At 41.5% G+C, this 21,360-nt stretch overlaps 1 protein-coding gene across 5 annotated transcripts in view; it reads left to right on the top strand.

Annotated features, from left to right (window-relative positions):
- LOC126922891 (uncharacterized) overlaps positions 1-21,360 on the top strand; it is a 163,902-nt gene that overhangs the window by 88,038 nt on the left and 54,504 nt on the right. For 3 of the 5 annotated variants that reach the window (XM_050735820.1, XM_050735821.1, XM_050735817.1), the window contains exons 2-4: positions 2,644-2,711; positions 3,670-4,215; positions 5,246-5,534. In XM_050735820.1, coding sequence (XP_050591777.1) covers positions 2,703-2,711; positions 3,670-4,215; positions 5,246-5,534 — 844 coding nt within the window. In that variant the 5' untranslated portion in view covers positions 2,644-2,702. The remainder of the gene's footprint in view (positions 1-2,643; positions 2,712-3,669; positions 4,216-5,245; positions 5,535-21,360) is intronic. The other 2 variants (XM_050735819.1, XM_050735818.1) reach the window with 1 other exon arrangement.

Genomic DNA, 21,360 nt, shown 5'->3' with positions numbered 1-21,360 from the left:
CACCTTCCACGTGTACTGGTTTTTCGGCTAATCCGAATGTCCTGTAGAGTTCGTTGGATTCCGACTGTTTAGAATGTGCGGACGAAGATAATTTTTATTTGACCCGATATCGACGCGGTGTTTGTTTAGTTCATTTCTTGAAATAATCAATGACGTTCAAACATTTCAAGCATCGCGTCATTTATGTCGAAGAAACGGAGATAAGATACCCTTTCCTTAATCACGAAACCAGTTTCGTTGTCGAGGGGTTAATTGGACGACGATGCGTAAGAAAGTCGAGAAAGGAGAATCGCCAGTGCCGTTTAAAGCAGACCGCAAATACCTGAATCTGGCGCGAATGAAAGGTCATTCAAATTGAACAGTTTATTAGAACGAGGTCTCATCTTATATGCATAAATTATTAAAATTATATGAAGTATTGTAGGAGTAAGAAACGGTAGGTAGAGGGAAATATCGGCGAGAATCGTTGACGAATTTACTTGCTGTACGCTGGTGGCAAAAGTGCCAGAAGCCACCACGACGCCAACAAATATAGTTCGTGAACTGCTTGCGTACCGTTCGCGAATAGTAACGTGGATCCAGCATCAGGGTTGAGTTTGTCAGTGAACAAGTAGATCAAGAATGACAGCTCGTGTCTCGTCCCGTAAGTCTACGGTAGAATGGAAGATGTTCTTGTCGCGGAGGGCAAGATGGAATTTCGGAGCGACCACGTCGGGGGAAAATGGTTTCTTGTGGCGCAGCTGAACGGTCGCGTTGCCATATTCGTCGGGGATCTTTAATGGGGCAGTTTTAGTGCGGAAATAAATAACCGATAATGAACCAGGCAAAAACGGAACTAACGATTTTCAGGCCGAATTAGGCAGCGAGCCATGGATGCCTCCGGCGGAGTCATCCAAATCGATTGAGAGAGCTAACTGGTAATCAACAGCCTGAAATAAATGATTAACGAATGATGAAACGAGAAGAACGACTGCCACAGCTAATTCAATTCCTGCAAACAAGTTTGTTGGCTTTTAATTGCTTCCACATTAACAATTCTATGTAATAATTGAGATCGAGATAGTGAATTGAAAATATGTATATATCACACTACCTCCATTGCATCGCAGATCACAGAATTATCTACCACGTTAATAGACCACGTTTCGGCTCCTTGTGAAATTTGTACGTGATCGTTAATTACGAATATTTCACCCTTCATAGATAAACTGGGTCGTTCGTATTTTTGTGAATATAACTTCGTGCATTTCGTGTATTTGCGTATCTCCAAGTTTCCCGTAAATGCGTAAAAATTCACCGTTTCTACCTGTCGATGCGTCTGCTATATTAATCCAACCCTTCGTAAGTTAAATGCTCGATGATATCTTCCTTCGATGGACTCTTTCAATGAAAATAAAAATTTAGCGGAAAGAACGTTTGAGGGTGAAATTACGCTCGACTCGTGAACTATCCAGTTCCAATTGCTCAAGTTCCACGAATTGGCGGTTCCGAGTGATCGACGGCTAATTCGAAAGGAGCATCGAGACGCTACGAAAATGGACGCGGTTTCGCCAACGTAGAAACGAATTGTCCCTCGTTTCATGTTATCGCAGGCCCGTCTACTCGGCTGACCGAGCAGCGCTCGTATATCAGCGTAGCTTTTGTTACGGCGACGTGCCTTTGTTTTCGCCTTGTTCTCGCGTCTCGTTCCAGTGGTGCGAACGTGGACGGGTTCTTGGTTCGGCACTCGGCAGCCTGTAACAGGCCCGGGCAACACACAGGGGTTTCGCTGAACTTGCTTTAACCCACTTTCGCACTGACACAGAAATAGATAACCGAGACGTGTCGGGGAATTCTTTCCACGTTCCGACGATTGTGTCAGCTGTGCAGGGAACCACCGTTCCTTATTCTCATTGGTGGTTTATTAACCAAATTTAGGGGAAACGTCGACTCGCGGTAGAAGCTGAAGATATCAACCCTCTGCAGTTTGAGCCACGTTTAACATTTTGCGTGATTCGTATTCTGTTTCTCGATGGATTCGTATTCGATCGAATTTCTCATAGATTGCTGCAGGCAAATTTGTTTTTGTTAATTACTGATAATGCAAATAGATTTCCTTGAAACATATCATTTCTCAGAAATGAACTGCGACAAAACTCCTATAATGTGACGTCGGATTATTGGATTGTATTTGTAAGACATGAGAGCGAGGATAAGTAATTTAAGAAACAACAATGATTGATGTAGCAATGCAGCATATCAACAAAAATAAAAGCTACATAAAATAAACATGTAATTTCCTTAACCACTAGAATCGCGAAATCAGTGAAAATACTTGCTATCAGATTCTTCGCTTCCGCAATTACCTAACACGCAAGTGTTCTTGATAATATTAGTAAGACAGAAATACAATTACATTGCTTCAATTCCAATTAACTATATACATATATCATACACGTACACGTTAAAGCGTTCGTTTGCTTCCATCGTCTAAATATCAAATGACGAAACACCATCGTGATGAAAACTATGCGATCTAACAGAATTCTATTGTGCATTGTCAAATTCAGTTCAATTTAAGGCAAGAAAAAAATTAGTCCGTTTAAACCGTCCAGGTGTAAAATACAAATGAAAATGACGTTTGGTCGTGTTTTTCTGTTACAGAATGCATTGAAGAGCCGGCCGATTGAGGAGATTCGAGATGTCCGCCGTAACCAGCCCGTATGGCCCCAGTAAGACACTCCCTTTTGCTAATGTATCACCGCACAGCAACCCCTCGTTACGATACTTTAGCGAGGAAACATAGCCAGCCTTGCAATTGCGTCATGCGCCGTCCCGTTTGATCGAATCGTAATAGCCGCGCTCGGCTCCTTCAACGATTCCAAGAACGTTCAATTAACGTTCGTACGGACCGGTTGAATTCTAATTAATGTTAAAAATTCATTCGCGACAAGCGGGCAGAACGGCCTTCGCGTTGCGCTGCAACATACTTCGCGTCCTCCAGTTAAACATCGCTCGATTCGAGATTCGCAAGTAACATTCGTAATTAACGAATTGGTCCTTTGAATTCCATCCTTTGTATCTGTTCGATCGGAAAAATATTCAATCTTCTACTGGATTAAAGAGAGAAGTCGAATAAAGCATCGAGAATTCGATTAATAAGGCCGATTAGGAAGAATCGAAGAAAACGAAATATATATCGAGTAACAGTTAGATTCGTCGCGCTGCAGCACACCTGTGTCCAGTTAGAGATCGCTCGGTTCGCGATTTGTAAATAACTTTTGGTCCTTTCAACTGCATCCTGTTCGATGAGCCTCGACCGATCGTGGCAACGGGGTCTGCATTCGCCCTAAAGCAAATCGATTCCCCCAATCGTGTGTCTCTCGGATTACGAAAATCGGATCTTCTACTGGACAAAGAGCGGATCTCTTTATCACGAAAAATTGCAATTTTCACTGGTTCAGAAGTAAATCTCTCTGATCATAAAGATATTCGATCTTTCACTGGACCAAAATCAAAAAGTAATTTATGACAAATAGAAACTGTAATAATTTGCCGAACAAGGGTGATTAAAAAGAATTAAAGAAACGAAAGATCGATTGTGAGCTAAGATTCCTCGCTTTTCCGGGTCCGTGGACCCAATATTCACCCCTGTATCAGTGTCTGATACTCCGGTTACTTTCCCATCAGCGGAGAGTCGAGTGTGAGCTAAGATTCCTCGCTTTTCCCGGGTCGAAGGACCCGGAGTCTGCACCTGCCTCGGTGTCTGATGCTCCGGTTCCTTTCTCATCAGCGGAGATGCTTTCCGACTCGGTGTACAACTACGCAACGACCCGGCGGGGGACCGCCGATCAGGACAGCGACTCCCAGTACGAGGGCCAGGCCCAGCTGCAGATCACGAGCATCCAAAAGCCGCGTAACAAGCGCAAGAACTTCAAGCCGATAAGCAGCCGGATGGTGGAAGTGTCCGATGAGTCTGAAAAGGAGGACGATGAGTTGGAAGCGTTGGAGGAGAGTTCCAGTGAGATATTGGAATACGAGAGGAAGACGATGCTGTTGCCAGCGGAGGATAGATCGAAGCAAAGGCTGAACAACAACGAGGTCAGCCCCATGGATCTGTCCGTTGCCACCAGGCCACCATCTTCCGAGGCTGACGATGACAGTGGGGATTCACTTAGGCATAAGTTCATCCTGGAACAGCTCAGATCTCAGAAACTTTACTCCCCTGGTACCGAGGTGAGTATCTTCGTGTATGGTGTTTCTTGTTTAATACATACGCTGTTCTTCAAAATTTGGCTATTCATATTTTATGCGTATCGATGACAGGTCTTTCGTATCTACTCTACGCTTAAGACACATTTTGGTAACGGGAAAACGTTAGCTGAGGCGAAAATGATACGAAGAACGCAGCAGGCTTAAAAGCGAAATTGACTTGACTCTACTTTTCATTAATTAAGTACACGATTAACAGTGAATTATCAAGAAACAAATGATTTTCACGAGTTCGTACATGAAGATGACTAAATAATGGTAAATTTAGAAAACAGCGTTTCTAACGTTATTCTATTTTTTAATTTACGGAATTGATCAATGTGACTGCTGTGCTTTTCATGAAGCATATCGAGACTGCGGATGTTTATTCAAATTCATATTTTTGCAATCATAGCTAAAGAAATGGAACCTAAATAAAGGATTTGTTTCACTCGTTAAACACGTATAAACGAATATCCGATTTTGAATATTTGCAGATCTGAAAATTTCTCATAATTAAACAAGCATCCATACCAGTCTAGGAATATTTTCTATTCAATTAATAATGTTCGAATTCCTTGCCCGAGGAAGGGGAGAAAATAAAACGAAGAACAAGAGAAACAAAATATAAATTTAAACAACCTGAGATTAAGTAACCTTACATTAAAGCACAACCTGTTATATGTGTTATTATCAACGGTACTAATTAAGGGTTAGAAACTAATTACATGTAATATTCAGAGCGTGAGATAAATTTCTGTTTAAGTGCCATTTCTTTAGCTGTATTATTAACCGTTTATATAATACGCGCGCAGCGGAATATTTCGTGTTTACTTTTACAACGCTTATCGGCGTGCAACGGGAAAATTTCGATGCAACGTCAAACGTTATGACAACTTTTAATGGTGTCTAGCGTGCTTGGTGGAATCGCACGTCGGTTAACATGCGCAAAATAACTTGCATAAGAATTCATTCGCGTCATTTCATTCACATGGCATGTATCGATCGCCCACAGGCCAGGAGTCCGAACTCAGAATCGTCGGAGAAAAGTGGAAGCGGCGTTTTGGATACCGAATCGGGACGATTGGACGATACTCCGTTCGAGGATGATCGAGGGCAGGACGGTGACGGTGAAACCGAGTGCGAGGAGAGGAAACCCTTCGAAGGAATGAGGGAGTACGCTGAATCGACTATGCAGGAGTTGTTGGCGATCTACGGGCTGGCGGGAGGAGAATTGGCCAAGTCAGTGAGCAGACAGCTACCGCCGACCTTTCTGAACCCTCCGACTGGTCATCAGCCTCACGGTAAGTCTTCCTCCTGCTGATCTTGCTCTTGTAACTTACAATGTACAGTTTTCTAAAAAAGAAAAAAAAAGGTTCTCTATGCATCTGTTATAGATATGAGATACGTGTCCATATCAATTTCTCCAATATCAGTGTAGTATTTGAATTTCTCGCAAGCCTATAAATATCTACAATCTGTTAACAAATCTCCGAATCAAATCTTTCGCATACCATTCGAATTATATTAGTACAGTATATCATACGCATTTCAATTTATCTATTATCGGTGTACCATTCTGAATTTCCCATAAACGTATAAACATCCGCGATCTAACGAATGTCCTAATCGAATTACAACTGCAACTCCATCACAGGCCAAGCTCGTTATTTGCAAACGTCTCTCCGGCCATGTACATTTATTTCTATCCAAGACTCACCTAGCGAGCAATTAGAAGTAAGCAGGTTAACAGTTGTTAACGACCGTCTTGCGAGAACAAACTAGAACTTGTCGTTCGCCGTACATGCTTCAGCTAGAGGCTATTAACGCGTGGGCGGTGCTCGAAGCTGAAGAGAGAAAGAAAAAGAGAGAGAGAGAGAGAGAGGGAAAGGATAAAACGGTTGGATCCTCGATTTTCAAGGATCCCACGAAATACCATCGGTTTGGAAGAGCATCGATGGTGGTCGCGTCAGGTTCCACGAATCGTTATTATTCGCGGCAGGACTTCGCACTCTTCGCTGAAGAGAAATTAAAGGCGCTCTCGGTGTTCGACGAAATCGTTAGTCGAGGCAACTGTCGCACGTTGGACGATTGGTTGGCATCGAATTCGGGGTTGGGCTACGAACAATTGACAACTGTAACTGGCTGGCATTCGTGATCGTACTTGGCGGAAAATCAATTTTATTCAAACGCACGGTATTCACGACCTCGGCTCTTTTAACGTCGTTTTATCGGCCGTCAGAGAAAAAGAAAATCTCGGCGTTAACGTGAAATTAGCTTGGTCAGATTAATTCAACTATGGAGATTCATTGTTTCTGTTATCGTAACCGGGCTTATCGATTATACGACTGGTTATTCTCTCCGATAGATTCTTAAGTGAAACGAGGTTACCGCGAAACCACTCTGATCGATCGAGAAAGAATCGACTGCTTTTGTTATTAAACCGATCTCCTGCGCTATTATTTAGAAATTGATGATATCAACGAATTGTCAAATTGGCAATTGTAGACTGTAAACTTGTCTCGTACAATTTTACGCCAAATAGGAGACCTTGTAAAATTTGTTTGTACAATTTCGTTGTCCCATAATCGAAGTTGGCGCAGTTCTTCTGCTTTGGCTCACAACTTTGGGCATAATCTAAATAGCGCTTCTAATTCGAAATGACTCCATCTCACTCTAATTGGCAATTTTTCCTTCTCAATGGTTCTTCTTCTTATTCCGACAACTTTGAACCTGATCTAAATAATTCGAATTTTAAATAGATCTTATCTTAGCAACTCGGTGCAGTTATGCAAGAGACGTCTTTTCTTTTCATTATTTATAGTCGTATCAACCGGTTGAATGGAGAAGTGGCAATTATACTTACTATATAATTTAGAGCATTTTAGATAATTTAATGGCTCTCGTGGTATCGACTTACGATCTTTTAAATTGCCCTTTATAGTAGTTTTTATATTAAATTCCCGTATATGCATAGGCAGGATATTTCTTGCGCCGAAGAACGAGATGTTCTATTCTTAATAAAACGCTGAATACAATTTATTGCTTCAATTGTTCGGGAGATGTTCCCTCCGTTTGAAAAGAACAACGAGTAAAACAGTCACTCTGGTACGTGGTTCGTGTTCCATCCGTTCTAATTGTATTTAACTTTGTCAAGTCGAACGCTCCGATAGCGAATGATCAAAGAATGGAAATGTTGGCGAAAGAAACCGTAGCAGCCGCTGCAGTTTCCTCGGCCGCTGAAAATTATTAGCAACGAGGGAAGTGACGACCGGCGGGCAGACTAGTTTTTAGATTAGACTGTACGTATGCACCAGAACAGAATGTGGCACTTACATATTGCCAGTGCATCGCATATGCGCGCACGTGAATATGCGATGGCTCTCGCAAGATGGCCGACTTATAACTCATAAAGTCGGTCGGACTGCGCGAACCGTTGACTGCCTCGCGATCGATGGATGCCTTTGAGATCAGCCAGCGTCATCGTTTCCCGTTGCCGCGCGTCTCGCGTGGGTTGACAGTCTCACGAATTCCTCGCGGTGTGTATTGTATGTACGCCTCGGCTTGACGCGCGAGCGAGCGAGTTGGAGCGCACGCGCGCGCGCCCTCGTCCACGCCGCAGACTAACGAGTCAATTTCGCTATTCTTCGTCCGGCTTTTGCCTCGAAGATACTAGCCGTCGAGTTTTTGAATTACCTTCTGCCAGAGCTGATTGATTCATAGCCGAAGTCCTTGCCAGATTAACGTCTTCCTGGCGAATTGAGTTTTCTTCATTCGCAAAGACGCAACTGGTTACTGCGTCTTCTTTGTATCAATGAAACGCCATCGGCATTTTTCTTGGTTAGATGGAAAATTGAAAGGCGCATAAATGTAGAGAATGCGGCTAATAGGAAAAAAGGTACATGAAACATGCGACGTGAAATACTGTTTATAGTATCTTCCATGATAGAAGAAATCTCCGCTTAGATTCTATCTCTGCAGTGATATTTCTCAAAGTCTAAATTTGTATAAACATTTGCGATCTATTATCTGATAGATACCACAGTGCAATATTACATTTATACATAATTTATTATCATTATGTATTTATAAGCACAAAGGCTCGATAATTAGATTATTTATACGAATGCATTAGTAATAGTTTGTTATAATGGTATAAATAATTAAACCCCGTTAGCTACTGCGTCCCCTTTCTATCAATGAAACACTACCAGCGTTTTCGTTGGTCAATAGAATATGGATATTTTATACATTTTTCATTGCACATATTTTTGAACATTACGAAGAATTAATTCTTGTATTTTTAAATTGCCTTCAAAAGCCTGAACATGTACAGTCTATCAATCACGAAATTTACTTTATTGATGACACGAGAAGTGTAGGTTAAAAGTGGCGTCGATTGTCGAATTCTAACACTTGGTGAAAATTCTTCGGCTATGACTCATCGTTTCAATCGTAAACCTTCCATCATAATATTCATACATTATGTAAGTTAATCTTACATCGATGTACGTAGAAGGACTGTCCATTATTGGTCGATCGAGTATATCGTATATCGCGTCGATTGACTCTTTCTTTGTATCGTCCCATTGTCCCATCCGGTTTGAGAATAATCTTTCGTCGTATTCGATTAAATTCACGGTCCGTTGTACGACGCCATCCTGCCAATTACCAGAAAACTGACCGCGTGAAATCGAATGCGACATGCCTCGTAACTCGTCACCAGAGTGTGTTCCCTTCTCCTTCTCCTTTTCGTCAGGAATTGGGAATCTTTGCTGACACACATCTACTCTTATCCTTTCTTCTCGCTTGAGAATCTTCGAGAGTGTGGCAAATGGAAGCACTGTCACGCGTTATTTCTTCATCAAGAGCCGGTAACAAGATTAGAGATTGAGGATTAACCTCGAAGCAACAGAACCAACCTGTGAGAAGAAGAAGAAGAGGAAAAGAAATTAATTTCTGTCGAGAAACTACGCTTGTCACTCATCGTTCAAGAATATTCTCGGAAATTTGAATTTAAATAATTTAGCGAGCGACCTAGAATCATTGAATTCGTTAGATTCAAATGCTGGATGTTGTTTCGAGTGGCAGTTAGCGACGAAGATGAAACTTGGCTGGTATCGCGGACAGAGTAGACGAAACTAAAACACGAAATTTCAGATTTGGTAATTCGGCGATTACACTTAACCTATGCCTAATTGAAATTTAATTCAAAAATAATTCTAATCTCGCAAGTTTTCTATCTCTGTATGCGTCTCCTCTAATGAACGAAACGTGAAACGATGAGGAAGACCACTTCTTATTTGAATTTGTGATTAAATACATGTTCTTACTATTGTCCTAAATAACTGTCATAGCGTTAATTACGTTGTTGATTCTTCTATAAAGGCCAGTAGATGTATCACCTATTTCTTTTTCTATTTCCTGCATATTTCATATTAAAATGTATCCCTCGACATACATCAAGTAGCATGAAAATCAGAAAATCCATACAGTGCATTTATATTTTTCATTCGCTATCTGTCAAATTTCATTTCGGCCAACCAATAGAAATTTATTAACGGGATTAATTGAAGGTTAACGCTAAGAAGAATGGAAACTCGAAAGGATGTTCCTAGTGAAATAAGTAACAGGTTCACAGCGGTAAAACGATGTCGAGTTGCCTCGGTTAAGATAACTTGAACGATTCGAATGAAATTTAAAACGAGAACGAGCGTGACATCGAAGGCGAGATCCGGCGAGAATCCCTTTGACTTTTCTTCATCTTCTTCGATGTTTCGTCTTCCACAAGTTTCGCCACCTACACACAGACACAAGATGGAACAAAAGACTACCTCTTGCGTTGTATCTTAGGGATTGATACGGAAAAAATCGGGCATAATTTATCATGTAAAAGCGACTCGAACAGAAACCGCGTGTCGCCGCGGTGAATCGGCTTGCCGGTAGAGAGGCGAAGGAAAAAGGAACACCGTGGTTTCTTCTGCCTCTTCAGACGTCCGTCTTTTCTATGAACCTTGACGTTCCCTCGAATACGCCGCGTATCCATTTCTTCCGTCAGGAATACATTAACCATTCACGTTAACCTAGAAAACGCGCGCGAGTTTACGTAATAATTCTAATAATTAGTTAGAGAAAAGATCCTTTGCTATCTCCGTCGAAGAAAGAAAAAGAACCGAGGAAAAAGTTCCCTCTATGAAAGAACCGTGACGAGTTGAATCGCGAAGCAAAGAACGATAAAGTGAACATCAACTATTGATCGATCTATACATCATTCCAACCTAAATACTTTAAGATATACGTATTAAATTATGACTATTCGCCCCTGAAGTTGCATTATTTCTCTAGTTTGATTCAGACATATGGAGGGTTGAGAATTACAGCGATGTGAATTACAGAGAGTTCATCAACTTCCAAAATAACTGCAAGATTATTTTATTATGCCTCGTTAATTTCCTTCAAACGCTATAAATCTTTTCCTGGATTGAACCTAAACAATTCGTCCACCCCAGTAGGGTGGTTAACTTCATCATTCTCCTCGCTTGCTCTTCGCGTCCGAATGCCTTCGGCGATCTCCTCCTTTACGATTTCGAGATACTTCAAAGGCGTGAACTACACGAGAAAGTAAGTGAAAAGTAAGATTTAGGTCTATCGAACGCCAGAGTCAAATACTCGAAAACTGACCTGTACTTTAATAACATCTATCGAAATATAAAATTTATATCGGGTCATGTGGTCCAAAAGAGGATAGAACGGATGCTCCTTCGTGCGTTTCAATAGCGAAATGAACGTGTTAAATCGGCATATTTATCGCGCTATTTATTTCGGGGGTGCGTGAGCGAACAACCAGCAACGGTTGAATCGTGTTAGAGGAGCGAAGCGGGCAGGGACGGGGTAATCCGGCGCGAAGAAAAGCAGAAAAGCTGCGTGTGCTGTTGCTGGTGCTAGTCTCAGGGCACAGTGGGGTGGAGGACAGCGATGCCTCCGTGAACCCATTAATCATTCCAGCCGGATAAAAGGCAGCAAGGATGAAAAGAGAAGACAGACAGTCGGACGGACGGCGAGCAAGGCATGCAGGCGGCCAGAGAGAGAGAGAGAGAGAGAAAGCTCTTCCTTTCGTTCCTTCTGTCGTTGTTTCGCTTCGATCGCCTTCTCTTCCTCCGCCACGGCCCCCGAAGGATCATTTTTTATTTTGCCTCTTTTCGAAATTCGTCGGACGCTTCTATTGTCGGGGCCCACGAGAAAAGAGAGAGAGAGAGACTCTCTCGGACGAGACTAAACCCGAGGTCCGACCAGCGCTCATTTCGACGGGGAGAAGATTCATTAACTGATAACGCGATTCTTTCTTCGGTCGTTCTGTTGTTGAAAATGATATCCCGCCACGAGAACTGGCCACGGCAAGGCTTTTGGACACCTGTTGGGACACAATGTACTTAGGAGATTTTTGTGCACACCTTTTGCTACTCGGGAAAATGTACAACGAGTGAAGTGGAAAGTGATTCATCGATGCGTAATACAGCGTTCTATATTTTGAATTCGTCAAAATTGAGAGACGCGTTGGATTGGTGTGTTGAACGATGGAATTGAGACTGGCACTTGACCAGTTTGGGAAGTTCCATTCGAGGTTGACAGAGTTTGGAACTTGGACAAGAGGTTTGTTCAGCGATGACGAAGTATACAAAGTTTGTTATACAGATGTTACGCTTCTGCTTTGAAGCCGATATACAACAGACGTAAATTGCTAGAGGAGGAATATCGTAGAAGAAGAAGCGTTAGTGTGCTAGCATTTGCATTAAATATTAATTATAATTAGACTGTGAATGTTACAATTTCACGAACATATGGAATCTGAATACACATTGGTCTCACCTACTATATATCATAACTTGTTCTTTGCTTCAAATATCTACAATTTGCGTACACTCTAAACGCTTCTATACTCCCCAATTTCCGGTAAAAACACTCAATTTACCCTAATTACGAAGATATCGCGCTAAGCGTATTAATGAAATTAATCCTCTATCTAACAAAAATACTTTCAATCGACAACTTTCACTGAGAACTTTCCATTACGATCTTCCACTGACAACATTCGGTTAAGAACGTCCATTACGAACGAAACCCTTTCAGTTAAAAAAATATGAATAAAACACGACGAAATCCACCAGATGCGTAGAGGAGCCGGAGAAAACTCGAAATCAGCTGGCTCGCTTTTCAACGAGCGTTACGAATCGCTTCCGATTTAATTCGAGACTCTGGTGGGCCCTGGATCAGCGGCATAAACGGAAGGGGGAGATCGTTCTGGTTACGAGCTTTTATGTCTCCACGTGTAGGCCACTTGAGCACGTAGGTAGAGTATGTACCGAGGAATAGCGCGATGTAGGTCTGCCACGAGATCGAAATCGGAGCTCCTTCTTCGTTGGGAGACAAAAGGGACCCTGGTCCGGATGACAGGAGGTGTCGAGAACCTTTGGGATCGGCGACCTGTTGAATCCCTTCACTCTCTCTCTCTCTCTCCCTATCTCTCTCTCTCTCTCTCTTTCTCTCTCATAACCTTCAACGAATTCTGCATTATTGTGAAAGAAGAAAAAACGAACAGGAGAAGAGGGACCGTGCGCTTCTCGAGAGGCCGAAATACGTTAACCCTTATCTACCGTTTCACAAAGAAGGATTTCGGAATAATCGCGAGACTGTGGCCCACGTGGCCCATTATTACCCCCACCAGAGTCGAATTTAATTCGTTTGCCATGGCAAACTCGAATTATCGCGAGGATAGTTAACGTCAGTGGCGGTAGTTCGACTGTAACTAGTTGGCTGATTTTCTGCGAATTTTCCAGAGTACCATGGTCACCTGGCAGAGAGTAAAGGGTATATTCTGTGGTGTTTCGCGTCGTTTAAATTAAGTTTAGAAACGATGAAATCGCGTAGTGGAACTTTCCACGCTTGCAAACTGAGAAGGTTATTAATTGATCGCAATATCCACTGTGCATTCATGGCGAATTTAAAGACGCAAAAATTTGCAGAATGCGCACAATGTCCACAGAGTAAGGCACCACCCGTACAGTATTTCGTAGGTGGAACAAATCTTGATTCAGGTGAACCTGAAAATTTTGATTACCTTATTCGTAATCATATAGGAATTTATATAAATGTTCAGTATCTGTTCGTTAGATTCCTAGGTTCCGATAATGTGACTGAGTTTCTCAAGAGACATTTCTAACACGTTAATCGTTACGAAATACACGCGTGGCCCATTTTTGAAATCAACAAGAGAAGTGTTTCCATTATGCAAATTCATACATTTTTACGCAATCTTAATAGAAATATCCCACTATCATTGGAAATATAACATTATCCTGCTCTTATCTCTACTTATTTCTATTTATTTTCGCCTATACACATGTATACATTCTTGCACCTTAAAATTTCTAAATGCATACAAATCCGCAATCTATCTATCCCCAGCCAGAATCTACATTCCGTCTATTTCAACTTTCCAATCGCCAATATATATAACGATTACTAATATGATCAAACAGATATTAATACTCCAAAAGCTTGTTAGATACACCGAATAATAAATCGATATATTGGCTTTGGTCGTGGAACGATCAATCATTCTCCCAAACGACGGGAAACAGTGACAAGTGCGGTCTAATGTGTTGGAATTTGAACGCGCGGTGAGTCGAAGGAAACCGGAGGAATTCACGGAGACGTCAACTGGAATCGCGGAACGTTTTATGGAAGCTTTTATGAAAGCCTTTACGAGCCACGTCCCGAACTAGGTCTGCTTCTGTTGAACACGTGAGGCCTTCCTTCTTATATATACATTTGCATCTCCTGCTTTTCTTCGTTACGTGCTCGATAACATCCGCGATGTTTATGGAAAAATCGAAACGTTGCCAACGTGGAGGAGAGGAGCGCGTGTGATTCGTCTTCTGGTCGAGTCTATTGGTGATGTCCGCTTCCGGGTCAATTGAATCTTCTTTTTTTGTTCGTCAATTAAGTTCTGAGTCAGAGACTAACAGAGAAAGAGGTCTTATTGAGGATGGTACGGCCATTTCTAGTCGAATTGTTTTTCTGCTTGTGCTTCTCGTGAGAATTCTTGGTTTCGTGGAATTACTGTAGGATTCGGTAGATCTCAAGCTCTTCACAGTGTAATAAAACGACGATGAAGCAGCGGTTTGAGAATGAACGATTTCTTTATCGTCACGATTTCCTGCATTTCTGTCGTAATGAAATTTAACTCTTTGACGGTGTAATAAAACGACGAAGAATTGAGAATGAACGATTCAGAAAATAATTCTTTCTTTATCGTCAAGATTTCTCTTTTTTCTATTTCTGGGCTGTTTTACGCAATAATTTGTTAATAATAATATCAGCGAATTGACGAGGTTGCAAACTTGCCGTTTACGATTTTACAAAATTACGAAGGGAATTTCATTCGTTTTAGCGCTAAATTCCTCGGTACTAACAATTCGTCATTTCTGACTTGTCAAATTTAATTAACGATATTGTAAGTATTACGTACGAAAAATACATACTTTCAGCTGTTTACGTGAAATATTAAATAATCGTATGTGTTACGAAATCCAAAATACGAATAGCACGATACTTGACGTTTCACTCGAATCGTTCTCGTTTTAACGCGAGAGAATTGTTCGCAGATTAACCAAACAATCGGTTGGTTTTATCTCAAGATCGCGGAGAATCGAGCAACTGTTCAATTTTCGTACTCTCTGGCCGATTTTAACTTTTGCGCGAGAATTCCGAGCGAACGAACAAAAGACGAAGGATGTAGAATTACCGTCAATTGTCCGACTTTTTGTCAAATTAACAACTTTCCATAAAACGAGGGAAAAAAGCGAGGGCCCCGCTGCCGTCCGTCCTCTTTTTCTCTAGCGAAATTAACACGATCATCGAGGTCAATGGGCGTTGAACGATGAAAGATGAAAACGAATATCAGACCGCGCCCGGGGTTTTTCACTCTCCACGATTCCCGCCTCTCCCGTTTTTCTCTTCTTTTTTTCTACTCCACCCGGCATCTTGTTTATTTTGCCCGTCATGTCAGTCCGCTGACACTCGGACATTCGTTTAAATTTAGAATTCAATGGGATCCTTTTTACCGGGGCGCACTTTGGTGCCATAACGGATTCCCTGGTTCCAGCACGGGGGAGATTATTTGTTTAATTCCGGTCCAGCGTCGATCACTCCTCCGTGTCTTCCTCTTCCTCCGACCTCACTCGAAACGCGATGTAAATATTTTTATTGCTTCTCCAGCGAATATTCTCTTCTTACACACTCGCTGTACGTATCGTTGCATTCGTTTTGGAATTTTTAATAAAACACGATAATAATAAAAATATTATATGGTTGCATTTAACGAAACTACATTGACTTGGAACTCTCTGTAAATAATAATTGCCGCATCTGGAATCAGAGATATTTTTCTGCTATTCAGAATAAATCGTGTTTGTATTACGTTCTACATAGTTTCTCTTTGATATGATGTATACTACGGACCATATTCTTGACGAGTGTCATCTTTCAGGTTGTAGGTTATCGAATATAGAGAAAACAATTTGTGACGTCTGTGTTTCTTTGCCTTCGATTTATTTCTATAGTTTGCTTAGCAATTTAATTTTCACAGCTTCTAAGCGATACTAAGTTATATCAATTATCTACAACATAATTCTGATTTTTATAATTCGCTTAGCAATTAGTTTTTCCACATCCCAAATGATACTATTATACGATTTATATTTATTCATAGCAAATAATCTTTTCATACAACGCTACTTACGACGTGATCTTTCCTCATACGAGCAACCATTTCTATGCTCAGTTAAAAAATTCTAAAAATTCCGTTTTGATTCTAAGCGTCTCGATTGAAGGAGTATTCCACGAGATCAAGTAACTTGCATATAAAACTTTCTTCGCTTTTTCCTCCACTCGTTCGCTATTTTAGCTTCATCCCCGGTTTACATGGCTCGTAGCGATCTTTCTCCGCATTTTGCCCAGATCTTATCCGACAGAACTCCACCCCGTCTTTTGTATACGATCGCGTTTCCACGTTCTTCGTACGCATGCGAACTCCCGCGTAAATCAGTGAAGCGCGGCGGACAGGTTCTCCCAGATCCTCGATAGATCGGCTCGAGATAGAGAGTTGCTTGATTTTCGCGTGAAACGCGTTCCACGGCTGGAGCTTAGACACCTCTGTCGATGCTTATCTGCTTGCTCGACGCGAGTACACCGCCGATCGATCGTCGATGATTACGTTATCAAGGATTCGACGAAACGAGACGATAAAAATCGTTGCAGCTGTGATTTACGATCAGAAAGCAGAAGAGTGTAGCGAAACGCGAGTATATCTGGACGAAGGTAAAGAGATTTTTCTTCGTTTATTATCGTATTTTCATTCATTTATTCGTTTGTGAGAAGGAAACTATTAGTAAAATGTATAAAGCATGCAGTTATTGGCGAAGGTATTTGAACACTTGTATCAAAGTAGATCTTGTTTCTGGAATTTCGATCTGTCTTTGCTTTTCTTTATTCGCGTAAATGATCGACTAGAAAGGAAACCGGTATTCGTAAAGATAAAGTGGTCTCGCGTGTCACGATCAATAAGGTGCAAAGAGGTGGCTATAAAATTCACGCTTTGTGCTCCTTGGGAAAAGGGAACCGACATTAAGGAAATAAAGCAATTGAAGGTTTGTTAACTGTCGGAAAATCAACATGTTTCAGGTGTCTTTTACGTCTTTTTTATTTAATGTAATTGCACCTAGGGCGTTATAATTTCTAATAATTTAACTAACCATTTGTTTCTCGATACAAAAGTTTTAAAATGTCACACGTCCTTTCGATTCCAATTTATTTGTCGCGTAGCTTGTTTATTAATTTTCCTAGCCTGTAAATGATACTTTTGCACAATTTTGCATCGTGATTTCTCCCAGTAACATCCAGAGCCCAGTAACAGAAATCGGATCCTTGGCAAACACGTTGAATTGAAAAAAACAGGGAAAGAGATTAATAAGATGTTGCCATTGTCCGCGACATTTCTGGCGGAGGGAGAGCGCGATCCTCGTTATCCCATGGGCGAAACGTGTCGGGTCAACGGGCTTCATAAACGATAGAAAAGACGACCGTGTCCATTAGCGTTTCCACGGAGGGCCGGCGCGGAGGGTCGATTAATTTTTCAAACAATCCCACTGGCTGGACTCATCGATTCGTGGCCCGAGATAGGGAGACCTGAACACGTCCCACGTTAGAGAAAGAGAGAAAACGAGAGGGCCCATTAGGCCCCGCGGCGCGGAGGCCCCTGCTGCCCCTTGTCAGTCTCCGAAAACCAGAAAGTCAGCTTGTCAAATTAATCACGGATGACCAATCCATCAGCAGGCATTCCTAGCCGAGGAGAATCTTTGCTTGGCTCTCTCTTTCTCTCTTTCTCTGTCCGTTTTCTGCCCAGCAGACCGATCCTCGTTCCGGACGAGGACAACGACAGCACCAGGATTTCGACGTAGTTTCTGCCCCCTTTTTTCGAGGAAACGTTATGGTATGCGTGTGTACCAGGCAACCTGACGCTTCTTCTGCGGCCTTCTTCTTCATATCTTTCTCTCTTTTGCTCGGTGTCTTCTGCTCTTTGATAGATAATGTTAATGCAGGGGAAGAGGACACAGCGCGCGACCACGATGCTTCTGGATGAGTAATGCTAACCCTTCTGCGTTGTCGGACCCGGATCGGGGGAAGTGTTTGCGCAGCCTCTAGGCCAGGGCAGAAAGGTTGTCGAGCTTTTTCTGACGGTGGTCTCTCGACGGATATCGGCGATTATTGAAATTATCGTGGATCGTTGGTTTTTAGTCCGTTGGCTCGATTAATGTGTGACGAAACGATTGATGTTGTGAAGCGAGCAACTTGCTTCATTTTTGCTTTCTACTGCGTAAACGTCTTTCGTGTAGGGATAATTTAGAGAGCAACCTTGTCGTTCGATTACAGTGGAAAGTACATTCGAACATCATTTATTGGAAATATTAATTGATGCTCGATTAACCGGACTGTTTTTCATTGGATACGTTCGACTTAACACCAAGTTCTATCGCGTGATAAAATAATTGGTAGCGGGACAATTTCGTAAACTTCTGTTGTATGAACTTGCCACGAGTTCAAATACGCCATAAATATTAAACAAATCTAAGGATACTCAGTAGACTATTGACTAGTTTACTATGTTTTATTTTCTAATTATTTTAACATAAATCCGTTACTTCCTGTCCTTAATATCCGTGTCTTACAACGTAAAATATGCAGTAAGATTTATTTATTGGAATTTCGGCTGTGATTGCTCCACAAACTTGAAATCTATTAAAATTTGTCAATAGATCTGTGTCTTTGTAACATTTATAGTCAACGGTATAAATGAACTTGTGTCGTATGCACAATCGGATTCTAAGAAGATTGAAATAATCTCCGAGCTCCAATTCTCTTCTTCTCTTCCTTCGAACGCGATAGAACGAGCGTTTGTAACGTTGTATATTTTCTCAGACTGCCGTGGAAAGTCATTCAAACGATAAAATTTTCGTATCTGTTTGTTGACGTGGCCGGTAATTACGAATCACTCGGGATTGAAGCGGCCCGTTTCTCCGGCAAAATTCGCCTCCACCAAACAGAAAGGGGAAATAAGAACGCAGACGTGTCGCCCCTTTCGTAGGAGTGCGCGCTAGACTCGAAAACACATGGCCAGTGTTGCGTACAGTCCTGGTGAAAAGTGCCTGTTGGACGATCGATGATCGACGAGCATTACACACGGAACGATCGATCGGCCGAAGATTTCTTCGTGCATTCCGTGAGAACGGTCACAATGACACGCGTGACACGCTTTTTTACTTGGCGATTGCACAAAATTTCGCCAGGCATTTGCCAACTATTTATTACAGGCAATTGGCAAATTAGCGGTCACGCGCCACGGTTTTAGAATCGAACGGAAACAATGGGATCACCGATTATATTTAAATCGGCCGCCTCCTCCCGATCCTTTCTATATCATTTTCTAGAGCCCGCTAGAATTAGCACGATCATTCCGGATTAGGTTAACGCGACTCTCTGGCCCTTCGTTTCTCTGTGTCGACTAATCGTTCACTTTCATCATGCGACAACGTAGGCGTTCATTTTTAAAAGTCAACGGACCATTGAGACGCTTTGAAAAATTTCACGATAAAGTAGCAATCGATTAACCCTTTGTGATCAGAGTTATGTTTATTGTTTCCTATTTAATAATCTGCTTTCGAAACTTGGTTACAGTTTCTGTGAAGTTTTTTGTACTTTCACAGTCAAAGGAATGTTTTAGATCGGTGCCGTATTGGTATTGGTAATTTTTGTACCATGTTGATAACAATCATCCGAATGATCTATGCTTAGGTATATAACACCCTTATTGTTACTTACTTTACCTACACACCTGTATATTATACGTATTCGTTGACTTATCAAATATAATTTCGTTTTGTAATATCATGATGCACTGTCTTATCGTTTAACACTTAAATTTTCCTTTGATGCATAGAAAAATTGTCTTTTGTGTATTTCAAATTTGTTTATGCATAGAAGAACGTGCTCTATGTGTTAAAATTAAAAGGAATTGAATGAAATGGAAAGTATACTTCGACATGGAGCCTCAAAGGATTAAAAGACGATTAAGCATGGAAAATTCGTTGATCGAAGGGAAACTTCACGTAATCTTAGTTGCACGTGTTCAAACAAAGGGTTAAGGGCCATGCAAAGTCGCATGGCTCTCTTATTCGATCCCGATACGCCGAATGATGCAGGGTACAGAAAAGACCCGCGAAAACCAGTTTGTCCAACCAATACGGTGACTGTGGCATCGACGATCTTAATGAACTTCTCTCTTTCCGATGCCCACCTAATCTTCACCTCAAAAACAATCACCGCTTTTCGACGAATCCGCGATTCGATAGCCAATTTGCATGATAGAGAGGAATACATGGAAAGAGGCTACGTATCGAAATCTTTTTTCCATTTCGTATATAAGAATATCGTATGACGTGTCCCGTGCTAGAAATAATTTATTCTCAAGCGTCTTCAATTCAAAATTTCCGTATTGAGTTCCTTTTAATTTTCAGAGGAAAAAAGAGATTACCCAACGCGTCTGCCGTTGGCTGTAAAATAATTTATTCTGAGAAATCTTCAATGTTAAATTTCCAAATATCCTACGCTTGAATATACTTAAAAAAAGTAAATTCTTTTTTCTGAGAATTTCTTTTTAAAAACTAAAATTCTTGTTCTCTCAATTTTCAATAAAAGAACATCTAATGACGTGTCTGCCATTGGCTCCGAGATAAAAGGAATTATCCTCGAATGCCTTGAATTTTAAAGTTAGAAAGTTTGCAAATCTCGAACTCGGATGTTTCCAATAGTCAACACTTGTCCGCCGGAGTGAACGATGTGCAAATAAGGCAGAGCAGAGGATGGCGATGGATAGTAGTTTATGAAAACGTTTTCGCGAGGAATCCTCGGTGTATCGGTGAGACGAATACAGAGTGGAACGGCATTAAAGCTAGTCTAATCTTAATATTCAAATTCTGCGGCGAAACCTCGCCGGTTCGACGGGGGTGGGATGGCGGAATGGGGTGCAGGGACGTGGAAGGGGGATGGTAAAAGTGAGCCGAGCAAGCGGAGGCCGCGCATAACCGATTCTCGAACTCATAAATTTTAAATTATGTCAAGCAAAAAGAAAGGACGCGCGGATGGGACCCGACCTCGGATAAAATAAGAGTAGAACGAGAGAAGAGCGCCCTCCCCCCTCCCCCTTCCATGATGCTCTAGAAAAAAGCAGAAAAGCCTCGACAGGCCCCGAAGAACCCAAATCAGGCCCCTGAGGATTATTAAGCAGGCCAGATTTTCGTGAAACAATATTTTGATAACCACGTTCTATAATATAGTCGTATTTCATAGAATAATACCCCCTACATCTTCAAATACGACATTATGAACATATTTCATAGAATAATACCTTTCTACATTGCCAAATACAAAATCATGTACACGTGGATGTATTTCACGAAGCAGCCATGTGCAAATCGCACGAGAAAAACGTAATTTTTGTTGATTTTCTGATTTTAG

The sequence above is a fragment of the Bombus affinis genome, chromosome 13 (assembly GCF_024516045.1).
Source record: "Bombus affinis isolate iyBomAffi1 chromosome 13, iyBomAffi1.2, whole genome shotgun sequence".
Lineage (NCBI taxonomy): Eukaryota > Metazoa > Arthropoda > Insecta > Hymenoptera > Apidae > Bombus > Bombus affinis.
This window is presented reverse-complemented; position numbering and strand designations above follow the sequence as displayed.